This window comes from Larimichthys crocea, chromosome XIII, assembly GCF_000972845.2.
Source record: "Larimichthys crocea isolate SSNF chromosome XIII, L_crocea_2.0, whole genome shotgun sequence".
NCBI classification, from domain to species: domain Eukaryota; kingdom Metazoa; phylum Chordata; class Actinopteri; family Sciaenidae; genus Larimichthys; species Larimichthys crocea.
The window spans coordinates 27,413,229-27,429,594 of NC_040023.1; the positions used below are offsets into that span (position 1 = coordinate 27,413,229).

The 16,366-nt window shown below is 41.3% G+C and overlaps 1 protein-coding gene across 5 annotated transcripts in view; it reads left to right on the forward strand.

Annotated features, from left to right (window-relative positions):
- The window catches only part of vps13b (vacuolar protein sorting 13 homolog B), a 312,301-nt gene that overhangs the window by 155,683 nt on the left and 140,252 nt on the right, over positions 1 to 16,366 (forward strand). For all 5 annotated transcript variants that reach the window (XM_027286990.1, XM_027286991.1, XM_019256535.2 and 2 more), the window contains exons 23-26: positions 851 to 1,085; positions 2,436 to 2,653; positions 7,560 to 7,763; positions 14,072 to 14,243. In XM_027286990.1, the coding sequence (XP_027142791.1) occupies positions 851 to 1,085; positions 2,436 to 2,653; positions 7,560 to 7,763; positions 14,072 to 14,243 (829 nt within the window). The remainder of the gene's footprint in view (positions 1 to 850; positions 1,086 to 2,435; positions 2,654 to 7,559; positions 7,764 to 14,071; positions 14,244 to 16,366) is intronic.

The following is a 16,366-nucleotide window of genomic DNA, read 5'->3' on the forward strand; positions in this document are numbered from 1 at the left end:
AGGAGGAGGAGGAGGAGGAGGAGGAGGAGGAGGAGGTGGTAGAGGGGTGTGTGTGTGTGTGTGTGTGCGTGTTGTACACTGAACATATTACACTCTAATGGTGCTCAGTCATTCAATAGAGCAGCTCTCTGACTGCTCTCTCACACAGTCGGCCTCTGTTGCAGTTCACATATTATTTTGGCAACACCTGCTGTCTGCCCCCTGGACCCTGGACTCCTCTTTTATGTTAACTGGTCTTTTAAGTACAGCTCTACTGTAATGGAAAAAGACACTGCTCGTACACTTACTGGCTACTGGTTACTGACCTAATGGCCTGTAAATTTAGCTTTTTTGGTGAACAGAAATATGTGTGACATAATGCAGCTGGAATTGGTCTCAAAACCTTTTAAATAGACTTCAAAAAAGATTTAAGTTCAAGATTTAACTGTTCAAAGTCTCTGAAATTGTAAGTGTTTTGTTTCTTGCATATGGAATTTCATATTGGGTTTAAATAGGATTTTTTTTTTTAAGGCAAATTCCTATTGTGAGGACTGAATAATTGAATAACAAAATATATAACAGTTTATCTTAGGCATCAAACAGAACAGCATTTATGACTAAATGTGAAATGGACTGTTTCCATTTTTTTTTAATCAAGGAAAGGTTTATTAAGCATGTTTTTTCCAGCAACACCCAGCATTGTGCACACACTCTTTCTAATGTCGTCCTCTAATGTCGGCACACGGCGGGTCCCCTTGAGCAGCTCACTGAAAATCAAATAGGCCGAGGCAGGTGGGTGGTCAGTGATCAAATGACACGGAACTGATTAACATGATTTCATGTATCCTTTATTTTTCTCCCCCCTCTCCAGTTGGAGCTGCAGTCATGCTGTGTGTTCCTGCCTAATGACAGCCTCCCCTCCCCGAGCACCATCATCTGCGGTGACATTCCCGGCACCGTCCGTAGCTGGTATCACAACCAGGCCTCCATGCCCGGGACTTTGGTAGTCTGTCTGCCGCAGATCAGTGTCCTCAGTGCTGGGCACAAGTACATGGAACCGCTGCAGGAGCTCCCCTTTGTGGTCTCCAAGCCCATCTTGGAGGAAGGTAAGTTTTCGTACTGTATCTAATGAAATCTTAACTTTAATTAGAATGATTAAAATGTTAGGCGAAGAACACACACACCCAGATACTCAGTGAGAACACTAAATGACCTGCTGTCAAAAAGACTGATTAGAAGGTTTAAATGAGAAAACAAAATGTTACATTTTGGAAAACAATGATGGTGACAGGTTCATAGGTTAGAAATGGGAGTCTTGGAATATAAATTTCAATGGGTGGGAAAAATCAACTTTACTTTTATTAATAATTGAAATGAATGCTTTCATAATAGTAATAGGCTACATGTTGTGAATTCATCATCATTATGGCCTTTTCAACACCGAGCAAACCTTTGACCCACTACCACTCATTTACCATGACAAAAGACAAACAAACTTAAGTAGAGCGACTTTGAGAGATAGATCTTGCACATGTGGCGTGCACACCTGGCAGAGTTGACATAAGAAACGCTCAGACGAGTGTGCAGTGTTTTCTCTTTAGAAGAAGAAAAAAAAGGGGGGCCAACCTCTTTTTTTTTAACTTTTTTTTTTACTCTCAACTCTTCAATGACATCAGCATTGGGCATACAGATTTCAAAAACGGAGGAGAAAGAAAAATGACAGCAAAAACAGTGACATCAGCAGCCTTGTCAATGTTGCCGTTAAAATTAACAGCCCGTGCTTTTAGTAATTCATTCCTACCCTTTGAAAAGCTCTTCATCTCTCATTTTCAATGCTCTGGATCAAAGCGTACTGCCCACGGTGCATGGGAAATGTGCTCTTCATGGCCCTGTGCTAGCGAACAAGTTTCCCTTTTCCCTCTGAGATGGTTCTACCAGAGTTGGCAAGTTAACAAGTTCAAGCTCTTTCAGTGTGGCATCCCGTCTCAGACCCACAGATTTAGAAAACACCCTCATTTTATCCTGTGTTTTGATGGGGGCGTCTGCCTGCTTACTGGGTGTAGAATGTTGTCTTTAATGTTTTTCATGAAGTTTTCTCGTACCATGTAAATTAATTGGCTTGGATTCTAAAGGTAAGAGGAAGGAATAATTTAGTTGTCATAGTGTTTTTAATAATGAACATTACTTATCCTTCTGACATACATTAATCCATTGCACTTTTTTCTTTTTTCCCAAACGTCTCCTGCATTTTCTTGCATCTCTTTGTCTTTCTCTCAATTTCACAATGACTTGGCTTGTGCTCTTTTCTCTCCCTTCCCTCTCATCCTCCCTGCTCCTTTCAATCTCTGCCAATATGTCTCTGTTGCATTTCTCATCCTCTTTCTCCCACGATTTTATCCCATTACTGCATTTTTTTAATGTGTCCTTCTTTTTCCTTCTCTCATTTCTACCACCAGGTGATGCCTTCCCATGGACGGTAAGCCTGAGTCAGTTCAGTGTGTACACATTACTGGGACAACAGCGAAGCCTTAGCCTGTTGGAGCCTATGGGCTGTACCTCCACACTGGCCGTCACATCCCATAAGCTGCAGAGCTGTTCTGAAGGAAGGCACTCCTTTGTAGTCTGCCTCCACGTTGATCTGCAGCCCATCCACGTCAAGTGCTCCAACCCTCAGGTCAGTCAGACAGTCCTGAATCTCACAAAGTAGTCATCAGATTTACATGTATATTTATACAAATCATCCCATTGTAAACTTTCCTGAAACATGAACACACGAACCCTGGCATGAAGATCCTGCCTCTGCATGATTTTCTGATATAGATTGACTTCAATAAACAAACTGCCTCATCTTCTTACCTAGTGTAATTTTCATGAAAATGAAAGTGTAAACAAGAGAGTGTTGCCTTGTTTGTTTTGGTCAAACATTCTGAGGTCTGAGTCAAGGGGAGTTGGGAATTGCAAGACTCATCATCATTGTTTTACAGTGTGTTATTATGTTTAGTGAGAGCATGATGAATATGGACAGATTGGAAGCGGAACATGTTTGTCTCCCGGTTAGGTCCCTGCGTTGTTTTTCATTGCGCTGTTACAGCGCTATAATCACATCTACATGTACCATTACACATGTTTTGTTTTTTCACAATTGAATTAGCTGTATTGAATTAGGCTCCTCTGTAAACACTTAATTGGGGCGACCTTTTGAGTGGTCACACTGTTAAATGTCTCCGACCACAGTGATGAGCCATGGTGATATTGAGGGGAATTGGTACCAGAAACAAATGAAAGGCCTTAATCTGTTAGTGGTGAAAACTTTCCCAGAGATGAGGAGAGCTGGTCGTTTATTGAGGGAAAGTTTCTTTTCTTTCTTCTTTTCTGTTCTCCCTTTCAAATGGAGTGCTTGTGTCTGGCAAAGCTGGGAAGGCTTATTGCGATTATATGATGAGTCATTATTAGTTTTTGGGTCCAATGAAAACTTCTCTTCTCTTCTCTTCTCTTCTCTTCTCTTCTCTTCTCTTCTCTTCTCTTCTCTTCTCTTCTCTTCTCTTCTCTTTCATTATGGTCCCTCTGCTCTCTCTTCCCATCTTTTCACCTCCTCTGTCTTTCTTTCCCTCTTCTGTATAAATTTCTGACTCGAGCGGGGGGTGCTTTGAGAACTGCTGCCAGAGCAACCCTTCCCTCCCCAGAACAAAAGAGACCTCACACTACTTACTCCTCTTTCTAATTTGCAGTGCCATTTGTGGGAATGTATATGGGGATGTCAGAGCACTTCAGTTTCTGCACAATAAATTACCACCAATACAGTTAGATGAGAACACTGTGTTGGGTGTACGGGCGGTGGAGTTCTATCTAGTGTTTGAAAATTAATTGTTATTGCACTAATTTTGAGACATTTATACATTTAAAGTCAACACATGAAACCAATGAGTTTGGCCTCTTAACTTCTCCTGGCATTTTTGTGACATTAAATCAGATTTTCCGTATTATGCGATGGATTACTTCATGGCACAAACAAAGGTATTTTTAGAAACGGGGTGAAACAGTCGAGTGTAGCCACAGGTGTCACGGAATGAGTTTTTTGAGTAAATATTGGGGTGGGAAGGACTAGGCCACGCAAAAATACAGTTGCATGCTCACACGCGCACATAATGTATGCATAAAACTGAAGGAGCAAACACAGGACACTCAGCTTTGATGCGCGTTTCCAACACATGTTCATTTCATTTTAACGCAGAACACCCAAGGTGAACTGTCACATCCTGGAACAGAGCAGGACAAACACACATAAGCACACCCTTGCCAGTGCCAGTAAAGTCATTTAAGTTCTAGTTACAGAGTTTAGAAAGTTGTTTTGTTGTTTGGACACAGTCACAGTCTGTTCAATAGCATCAGTCCCCTTTTCCTTTGATCAAAATAGTATAATTGCTGTAAATTAACTTTTAATGAAATGGTGATCACATCGAACTTGCGTGTGTACTCGCTTTACGTAGTATGTGTAGTCTCAATTCTGAGGGTTGTGTGTCTGTGCGAATGATTCATATGGGTGTCAGAAGGAGGGGTTAGTAGCTGCACTATTACCTTATCAGGACCACCTCGAAACCAGCAAACATACACACACCATCAGTTTTCTTTGACCTTCGGCACCTAACTGTACAGCTTTTCAGTGAACACATTTGCACACACACATAGACTCACTGGACACTTCATCAGGACCACCCCTCCAATCTAATGTGATCCAATACAACAGCTTTGCCATAAATTCTACTTTTATTAAGCTTATAATGTTTCAGTTTCTGTTGACACTGTCAGAGAGGACATAATTCTACTTTATGTTTGTTATTAAGGTCGTAGTGGGTGGTGGTGTACTTGAATGCATTAGATTGTAGTACTATGATTGAGTGATTCGAGTATTAAAAACATCTCTGAATATAATGCAGTCCAATTCAACACCTGAAAGCTACAACCTCAAGAACAAACATATAGTTGAAATGAATACCACTCTGACAGAGTCAGTCAAAACTGAACCTTATTATCTTCATAAAGTCAGAACTGTTGTGTTAGATCACATTACATTGTGCAAGTGTACCTAATATAGTGGCCTGTGAGTGTATATCTGCACGCTTGTACTCACCACACATACCCAACAATATGTCAAATTAGCAACGTTTCTGTATAAACTGTGCTTAGATAAAGGCACACGAGCACTCACCATCTGCATGCTCTCCCGTTTTTCATCTGTGTGTTTTTATGAATGACTGTGGAAGCCTCTGTTCAGTCTCCAGTTTGTACTACTGCAGCCTAGCAGGCCTCCTGATCTGCAGATGACAGGTCTTTGGAGAACCCAGCCCTCCAAATGTTCTGCTCACTTCCCCAACTCACGGAATGTGGCATATGTATTGTGAGCTCATGTAAGCATGTTAATTTGTGTGTGTGTATGTGTGTGTGGCCCCACCTGCCCACTGGCCTAACAACAGTAGCTGAGCTGAACCAACTGACCCTACTTTTCACTAATCAGGGATATCATGAGCAGGAAGTAGATATAGGATGGAACGAATGGCAGGGCGAGATAAGGAATGAAAGAAAATAAGGATAGAGTGTGATAAGCATGGCGAGAAAGGCGAAATGAAATATGAGGACAAATGATGAGAGGGTGGACGAAAGGATGAGGTAATCAAGAAATGCACTAAAAATCTCCCCAAGAAAGTAATAAGAGGGACTTGAACCCCAGACTAAAACAGAGGTCATGTATCGACCCTTCATCTCAGCCTCACTGCACTCCCCCTCTTCCCTTTCCCCCTCTCCTCGGCATTCTTTAGTCTCTTCCTCCACATCTGCTGCTGAGTGCAGTAGGCCTTGTTGTGCTTGGTTGGACTTCCAGGCCCCAGACTCTCAGAGAAGAGAGCACGGAGCCGTACCTCTCTTGTCGGCAGAGCAGTTCAGTTGGGTATGGCAGACAGCTGTTGGCCCTGTCCCTGGACGGCTGCTGGATCGGCGTTAGCAGCTCTTCCTGGACATGTTTGAAATGGCCCAGCTGTAATGTATTGTACTGCTTTTCATTTGATTTATGCTTATTTATGGAAGGCCTCCCTGTAATGTGTGCGCTAACAGCCGTGCATGTGTGTGAGTGAGCAATAGCGAGTAAAAATGTGTTTGGAGTAGAGAAAGCTATTTTGTTTCTGTGTACTCATGTGTCTGTGCACCTTTACTTTTCAGGGACCCTCAGTGGTGAGGTGGTGGGGGGTTTAGTTGGCTGCAGGAGCAAAGCATTTGAAATCCAGAAATTAGCTCACTGTGAAAGAGCGTTGCTTTTCCCCCTTTCTTTTCCCTCTTTCTCTCCTCTCTAAAGAACACTGAGTGAATGCATGAATAACTGAAAGCATCACATCACATTCCCCTGCCTTCCCCTCATGTTTTCCACTCTTGTTTTTGGCTTTGTTGTTGTTTAAAGCTAAGGCCTCTTTTCATGTGAACACATGATAAATAGTTGAGAACACTTGACGCTGAGCCTTCAGTTTTTCCTAACGGTGGTGAGTTTTTCAGGGGAAATTGATGACACAACTTAACTTTCCTCTGTGGGTGTTTTTTGGGAGTTTTGTTGTTATGGATAACAAATTTGTACAGTGAAGCACATGTATAAGGACACGGTGCCTTTCAAATAATCATCCATCGAATATAAACATGAACACATAGGTTTGACATCACTTTTGTGAAGTGAGGCCTCTCTGAATGACAAGTACAGAGTCGAAAAGAGTGCTAAGTTGTAGAGTGAAAGAAATGGGAATGGATAGTGGTCCATTTCTGCTTAATATTTCCTCCTTCTCTCTTTCGTTCTCTCTCAACTTTAACTAGGTTTAGTGTCACATAACTACAAAGCTGCCAAGCCAAATCATGGTAATGGCCTCAGAAGTCAGAACTACATGAGAACTCCCCAGTGCAGCTGTTTGAGTCAGACCTTGGCAAAAAAATACATTTGAATCTGGTTTCAAATATTAAGACTACTTGCGGTGTGTTCAGTTTATCTTTTAAGGCACTCAGTTGGCACAGTATACTTCATATATTGAAAATGTATTCAGCTGTGTTGCCATAGTCAAAGCTGTGTCTGCTGTGTTCTATATGAACACGTTAACAAATAAAGAAGAAATGGATTGATTGACATGGGAGTCCTACATTATAGTTTTTCCTTACATTAGACTACATTATATTACATTTTAATTCCTTTTAAATACTGTATTTAGCATTACAACTTAAGGGGAGACACTACATGTGGATAAAAGCAACTCTCCAAAATGACCATGAAACCTCCCCAGTTGATTACTTACATGACAATGTTTTGTATTACACATTTAATGAAAATGTTTAAATATGCAATTAATGCATTATCTCATGCATGTGCTATTTGCATACATTTCGAGAACAGAAATGTAAACATTGGATAAAACAAGCTCAAAATTCTCATTTCACTTTGTTGACATATTCAGAGTCAAAGGTTTTTTTTAATACTGTCAACAGCCTTTTTGCAAAACATTTTTTTTTTCATTAAAGTTTTTCTCTTCTTCTCTTCTTCTCTGCTTGTCACTCTCTAGGTTCAGCTATTGTATGAGCTCCTCCTCAGTTGGAGCTCTACATGGGCTCGCCTCCAGAGGCATGGTATCTTGCGCCAGACCTCCAGCATCCCAGACCCCCCTGCCGGAGGTGCCCCATCCTCTCCAGTGCGCAGCAGTGCTGGCACTGCCCTACCAGACACCAGCACCTGCAGCCCCTCTGCTGATTTTGGCTCCCCCACAGAGGTTTGTTTTTCTCACCCGGCTACACATGTAGAGGGTTTACACATGAGCTACACATTTTATATTGACAGTTTTTATGGGTGTTTTTTATGAATTCTGACAATGATTATGCTCTTCTAAGTTGTATTTTTTCGCATGGAAAAACTTCTTTCCATAATCAGAAAAAAACCCCAATGCATCTTGAACGGGACATAATTTTCTCATTATTTAATTAATTCATCCATTTGTGATCTTACTGCTGCCATTGCTCACTCTACCATACTGCACAGTTCAGTATCAGCCACTTTTGAACTTTTTAGCCAACACCCAACTAAGAGCTTTTTTTTCATATCTAAGGTGCTATGAGTCATTCACTAGTATGTGCTATGAAAGCCTTTGTTGTTTACATAGTTCTGCAGCTGATTTATGATTTTAAGTGCAAATATTGCATCTTTTATTGTTATGAGTAGTCGAGTCAGTGCTAACACATGAAATTTGTCACAAAAAAAAACAGTTTTGTTTGGGAAGGATTTTTCAAAGCTGGAAAAATCTCATCTGCGTTTGTGTTTCTTTCATTATTTTTTCTTACCCAGAACAGATACACCAGATAGGCTGTGAGCTCTGTTTGATTCGTATAAGCTGGGTCTTGATTGAGTATAAACCTGCCTCTTAATTTGGGGAAAACAATAACCTGTATTTACATTTTTCGGGCAGATAAAATATCAAACTCAGAGAATGAAGTATGAAGTGTAGCAGTACATGCAGGAATGTGCAAAGCCAAATGGAAAAATTACAGTCAGAGTTTTAGGGGGCAACAACAAATTTTCAGTGTTGTTTTTCCTTTCGTCCCTAGGTGATGCTTATCCTAGGCTTGTGGCATGACTTTTTTCTCCTGTGTTGCACAGTAGCAGCAACAGTCACTAGCTCGGGGTCTACAGCCACCAATACCTTGTGTAATATGTTTGTGTGAAGTAGGATGCATAAAAATAATTGGGACAAGTGTTTCTGGGGAAACCAGCCCAGGTTTTAATGCTCTGTGACCACTGGGACCCTGTCAGCAATGTTGGCCCCCCTGGGATCACATCACAACCAACATACCTCCATGAGAGGCTATAAAGAGTGTGGAAAAAAAGCATTTCATATGTCAGTGTGCATCTGTGTCTGCATTTGTTTCTGTACAATCAACATGTGTGTGTTCTTGCGTCATATGTGGACCCACAGAAGTGGCAGCAGTTCAGTATAGCAGCGGAGGCCCTATGGTATAGTGCGTCTGTAACAAGGCCACAGAGGCCCCTGACAGCCCACTTGTCACTGTTTACCTAAGAACAAACACTGGTAGAAGTGTTTAGTCCTCTGGGAGGCTTGGTGATTGAGCAAGAATGTAGGAGCTGTTTTGATAAGTCTCAGCAGTGGCAGCCGTCTCTCCCCAACAAACCCCCCCCCCATCTTCCTCCACCACACCCTCAAAACCCCCTGACCCACAGCCCTGACTATAGCCTACCATTCCTTTGGCCTTTGACACAATATTCCATGACCATTTCATATACATGTGTTTTGCTAGTATTTATTTAGAGAGTTTCGGTTTACCGGTTTACTCTGTTTTCTCTTCCTCCGATGCCTTGCACCTCTGTTCATTATACCTTTTTGTCTCTCTTTCCTCTCATGTTGATCTCAACCTGGCTGCATTATCTCATATCCACCTAATCCACCTGACCCTTGGCATGAAATTTGGAACCTGGGAAAAAAAAATAAAAAAATCTTCCTGCCAAAAGCCTGACCACCACCTGTAGCTGCAACACAAAACAACATTTCTTAATGCACCAGCACCATGAAACATTAGCAAAAAATAGATTAAATAATAATGACAACCACCATGAATTATATAGTAGGACAAACAAACAATTAGGTTCTGTCAGTTGTCAAGTTCTTGCTTTTTCCATCATTGTAAGAGTTTATCTTATTTAGTATTCTGTTTCTCCTCCATCTCTTTCTCTTTTTTGCCTTCTTCCCTTACCACATCTCTATGTACAGCCTTATCCCACCTTTCTCACTCTGTCATTTTGTTTTTAATCTTTTGTTTTCCTAAAACTAGTCCTTTGTTCCTGCCTAACTTTTCTCCATCCTTCCACCTGTCCACAAAGCATTCTCTCTCTTTCTTTCCACTTTTATAATCTACATTTCCCTCCATCTGCCACTTTCCAGCCTGCTGTTGTCTTCAAATGTTTGGGTCTCTCTGATGAGCAAAGACAAACTCTGCAAAGAAAATAAACCCGGATCCTCAGCCCGTTTATAGCGCAGAGGCCCAGGAATTAAACTGTATACTTTACAGCTTGGCTTGTGGAGGTGTGGGAAAATAGCTCCCTCTCAGAATGTCTGTGTAAGTGTGTGTATATGTGTGTGTTTGGGGCCCAAATCTGGAAGCTCAGGAACGTGGCAGAGCCCACCTCTGCCAACACCACACCACCACATCTGTTCTTCAAGGCCTCACCTTGATATGAGGAGGAGGGGGAATTTTCCTGCACTGATAAAAACAGGAACTTTTTGGTAGTTATAAAGTGATTAACTTTCAGTCTTACAGTTTTACTTTACTTTGTTTTATTATCTTCCTCTGTTATTGTTTGTGTTCTTCTTCAGCTGGTCTAGATTTCCAGGTATGCATTAAAATGTCATGGGCATCTTCGTTTCGTAGATACTCTGGATTTTGACAGCTCAGGTGTGAAACAGTTAGAATCAAATGCACCTTTTGGTTTTATTTATTTTTTCTGTTGATTCATAACAAAATCAAAATTCAAAATCTGGGTTGTCAGTCTGTTTACAATTTCTCTTTCCTCTGACCATGGTAAAATCAGCCTGTAAGAAACAGTTTTTAAGTGACAGCAGCGGTTCTGGCTGGGAAGCAAGAGCAGTCGGGTGTCCGATGCTCCAGCATAATCATGCTGCAGTACACAGTGGTCTGAGCTTCCCACAGCGCCAGCGGCTGGCTCCTGTTTCCACACATGACATTACAGAGCCTAATCCTACCGACTGGCCAGAACTGTAAACTAAATAGTCCTAACCACACACACACACACACACACACACACACACACACACACAGTGCTATGTTTTGACTCCAGCTCAACAATAATTAGTCCCCAAATGGCGGTTGACAGAAGAGTATCTCTCATTGAGATTGACTGAACACCATTACTACCAGGCTCATATTACTCACTGCCAGTCAATGTTATTACACACACATATACACGCAGACACACACCCACACCTTGACTTTGGTTCCATGGAAACACATAATGACACTGCTAAATACTTAATTGGAATATTTTTTGCGGGAAATAAGTAATTCACATGTTTTTGTTCACATATGTAGTATTACAACCCCAATTCTAATAAAGTTGGGATGTTGTGTAAAACGTAAATAAAAACAGAATGCAATGATTTGCAAATCATTGCAAACCCATATTTTATTCCCAGTAGAACATAAACAACATATCACGTGTTAAAACTTTCTAACATTCTAACATTTCATGGAAAATATTAGCTCATTTTGAAATTGATGGCAGCAGCACATCTCAAAAAAGTTGGGACAGGGGCAACAAAAGGCTGGAAAAGTATACAGCACAAATCAAAAACAACTAGAGGAGCATTTGACAGTTAATTAGGTTAATTAGCAACAGGTCAGTAACATGACTGGGTATAAAAGGAGCATTTCAGAGAGGCAGAGCCTCTCAGTTGTAAAGATGGACACAGGTTCACCAATCTGTGACAAACTACGTCTAAAAATGGTGTAACAATTTCAGAAAAATGTACTTCAATGTAAAATTGCAAAGACTTTGAAGATCTACTCTGTAAAATATCATGAAACATTCAGAGAATCAGGAGGAGTCTCTGTGTGCAAAGGACAAGGTCAAAGGTCAAAACTGGATGTTCATGATCTTCAGGCCCACAGACTGCACTGGATTAAAAACAGGCATGATTCTCAACTGGAAATCACTGCACGGGCTCAGGAACACTTCCAGAAATCACTGTCTATAAACACAGTTTGTCATGCAATCCATAAATGCAAGTTAAAGCTGCATCATGCAAAGAAGAAGTCATATGTATACACTATCCAGAAATGCTGCAGTTTTACTGGGTCAAAGCTCATTTAGAATGGTCGGAGGAAAAATGGAAAACTGTTCTGAGGTCAGATCAATCAAAAATTTAAATTCTCTATGTAAACCATGTGCATTGTGTCCTGTGGACTCAAGAGGAGAAGGACTATCCAGTTTGTTATCAGCGGACAGTACAAAACTCTTCATCTCTGATGGTATGGGGTTGTATTAGTGCCTATGTCATGGTATGGGGTTGTATTAGTGCCTATGTCGTCAGCAGCTTACACATCACAAGGTACCATCAATGCTGAATTGTACATGGACGTCTTAGAGCAACATATGCTTGCATCCAGACAACATCTCTTTTAGGAAGGCCTTGCATATTTCGGCAAAACAATGCTAAACCACATAGTGCATTCTTCACATCATGGCTTTGCAGGAGAAGCGTATGGGTGCTGAACTGGCCTGCCTGCAGTCCAGACCTTTCACCAACAGAAAACATTTGCTGTATCATAAAACAAAAAATCCAGCAACGAAGGCCCAGGACTCTTGAGCAGTTAGAATCCTGCATTAGACAAAAAAAAGGACAACATTCTTCTCCCAAAACTCCAGGAAGTGATCTTCTCACTTCTCACACAGACATGTACAGACGGTTGTTAAAAGAAGAGGGGACACAATGCTACACAATGGTGAACATCGCTCTGTCCCATGATGATATGTTGTTTATGTTCTATTGGGAATAACATGTGGGCTTGTGAGATTTGCAAATCATTGCATTCTGTTTTTATGTACATTTTACACAATGTCCCAACTTCATTGGAATTGGGGTTGCAGTATATATAGTAGTTCATCATTGACTGTTATGCAGTTGTAAGTAATGTTACATACTGTATATAGACTGTACATTCGATAATATAGGACTGTACTTCCCCTGTCTGCATAGATTCTAATGTTATGTTACTGGTGCATTTTTATTTATTTTTATCTGATAATTTTAAGTCTTACATACCCTAACAGGTTTGTTTCACTTTTCTTACTTTCTGAGAGCTAATGCTTCCCAGGGAGCACATGCTTTCCATCAGTTTCAAGTGATCCCCATACACTGTAATGTTGAATCTATTTTTGAATCGGCATAATCCTTAATTTATTTATATAATTGTCAGCCGTTGTTATTGAGCTCTGCTGTCAGCCACCCTCAACTGCGCGATTATATTAAATTTGCAAATTAGCGTGGGGCCCTCATCCCTCCACCCAGCTGTGGAACAGGGACATAGTTTCCTCATCTGGATCCTCTTTAAGACACTGTAATCAGTCCAGCAGCTGTGGGGTTTCTAATTGAGATGGTTGATAACCTCCTCACCAACCACAGCCAGGCTCGATAACCATGACACAATCTGTCATTACCACGCAGTGATGAGAGAAGCTGTGGAAAAAGTGAAACCCTGCAATGCCAAAGCTGCAAATTGCCATATTGTTTGTTTGTAGGCTTTTCACTTCCCGAGTCAGCCACACAGATACATGTTTGGAGAACAGATTTACCAGGAAGAGAGTGAGCGAAATTAAAAAAAAAATAAAAAAAAATGTCCCCAGTGCTGTCATCCTTAGTGCCTTGCCAAACCCTCAGTAATGAGATGAGAGCTCACAGAAGGCAGCCTCCTCCGCCGCATCCTGCTTTCCTCTCCACCTCACCCCCACCTCCGCCTCCGGTCTTCACTTCCCATTCTCTCCCAGGCTGTAAGACGTGTGTGTCCTGGCGCACTTGAGTGAAAGCAGGCCATGTGGGTGCTGGTGGCTTAGTTTGGGGTTAACACCAGTGACAGCTCCACACAATGGTCCCCACCCCCCCATATCGCTCAGCTCTGAGTGGAGTTCTGCACACCAGACACTGATGTCATCTACACACCAAAAGACTCGAAAGCTGGTGGTTGCTTTGTTATGGCTACATGCACAGCGACGACACTTTCAAACATACATACACATTCGCCGAACACATGGTTCGATGGACAGATAAACAGACAAACAGCAACAAACAAACAAACATCTGAATGTTAAGGTACATTTTGTATTGGTGGTTATGCTCTTTAATAAAATATCACTTTTGATTTAATCTGTTACACTGTTTTGATGAATGTTGTATAAATGTCTTTAAGCCTATGTAGTAGTGCTAACCTTTGCCTGAAATCATGCCTTGTTACCAATCTTACCAACCCTGATTGAGCCGATCCTCTTTTGGCTCTCTAGGGTGACTCTGTGCCCGCTGGAGATGACAGTCCATTCGCTGACACAGTGACTCTGGAGCAGAAAACTAGCAGCATCGGTGGAACCAGTGGGAAGGTCAGCCTTTGGATGCAGTGGATGTTACCCAAGGTCACGGTTAAATTGTTTGCTCCTGACCCAACTGCAAAAAAAACAGGTATCTCAACTATGATGTAATACTTTTTTTTTTTTTTTCAGAACACTTTCCATTCTCTCTTGCTCACTGATGATACACAGTGGTGTTCAAACTTATATAGCTCGAGTTATGCATTGTTTCACTAAACACATGGAATGTGTTAAGTCTCTGTGCTTTATATTCATAGTAGCAATGACAGGAGTATGGAATAATTAAAGAAGAACTGGGTGGATAGCATGAGCAGTGACAGTGACTGTATTAATAAACAGATGAACCTGTGTTGTAAAATAGAGAAAACTTACTGTAAAATAAGACTAGTTTTTAAAGAAGATCTCTCAGCATGCAATGTAGAAGGGTGCAAGACGCCATTCAGAGTTTTCACAGTCTGCTGTATCAGAATTAACAACCCTTGATCAACCTCCCGACTCTTTTTCTCATTCAAATGTTGAGCACACGGGAGGGAAAAGCAGCTGGAGAGAATGAAGAACGGAGGGACAAGACAAATAAATAAATGGGTGATGAATCCCAAGTGAACCGCCTCTTGTCCCCTTTAGATTTACTGGTGCGATGAAAGGCTAGATTTACCTTTAATTGGTGGATGTAATATTTAGCATCTGCCAACCAGATCGCCCAGCTTAAGGTCTTTAATAGTGGAAACGGAATGTTTTGGAGGACATCACAGAGATGGTTTAACTTAGAGACATCCTAAATAGGCATTACTTTGGATTTGGGCTTAATATGTGCCATCTGAGTTGCGAGATGAACTTACCACTGGATTCTCTGTGTGCACCACATTAAGCATGTTATTGAAAACAAGAATTGTGTGTATGCAATATATTAAATGCCTAATATCACAAGTACATTCTTGGAGATAAGTTTGCCACAGATATGACTGCAGACAATCTGCTATGATGTAATGTGTTTTTCAACTGCAAAGGAAATAAGATTCTTGTCTCTCCAGAGAAATGGAAAAACAGCCACTCCAGACGTATTGGTTCTCGGGTATAATGTTATGCTATTATGTGTTGGAAGATTAGAGGTAGAAAATCAAGCATGAGTCTCCAGAGGCTCTGTTGAAGGCACAAATCAGTGGTACACTTTCCTTCTTTCAAGATGAGCCATTTAAGAAGAAGGGACTAAGGGTTTCCAGGACTCTTACAGGGTGGGTTAAGAAAACTCATACATCAATATCAACACCGTGTTCGGAGACTATGAGTTTCTGAGTATCTAACAACTTGGGAGAGTTCTTTCCACACAGTATCCACAATAAAGCTGACAAGCCTTGTGTTTCATTTTTAATAAGCCATTAGGAACCTCTGCGTTTCTCAGAATCACCACAAGGCAACAGTACAACAACAACCATAGTTTCACATGCATGAAGTCCATTTTCCCAAGCTACCCTGTGATTGTGGGACTTTCTCTGTGGAAACAATGAGATAGAACCAACAGTTAAGCTCACAGGCTCGGTTCAGTACAAAGTTAATCAGTCCTTCTATGAAGCTTACTCACTTTGCCTGCAGTGGGTGGGTTTGTATGCACACAAGGTGCACTGAAGCATGCACATACATTTTAATGAATACACACACTGAAGAGTCTACATTGACATTCAGTGCATTCAGACACACACACACGCACACATACTCCTCATTATGATCTTATTCATGCTTTGCCTTCATACCCACGTAATCCCTTAGACAGCCAAGGAGTGTGTATGATTTGTGTGTGTGTGTGTGCGTGCATGCATGCGTGTACACAGGCTCTCGCCTTAATCAGCTTAAAAAAAAAAAACACTGTGTCCACTGTGCAGGAGCTGACCACAGCAGTTGGATCAGGACCAGAGGCAGGACCAGGACAGGGTTAGCTACAGTGCAGGTCCTTGCCCACAGAAATGAAATTCACACGCACAGATGAAACTTCCTCTACTGACCTCCAAGTTCAGCTCTATTGCCTGTTTGCCAATTACAGTAGTGGCCATACAGCATGCTAAAACAAAAAAAACTGAGAGAGAAATGCCCAGCAGTTCAGTGTTTTTAACTAAAGATTGATACTGCACACATTTAAGCTGTCTATTACCCCATGGGATGGCTTCTAGCTTTGTCAGGGGTGCCTTTAAAAATTGTAGTATTCATATTAAAATGCAGATC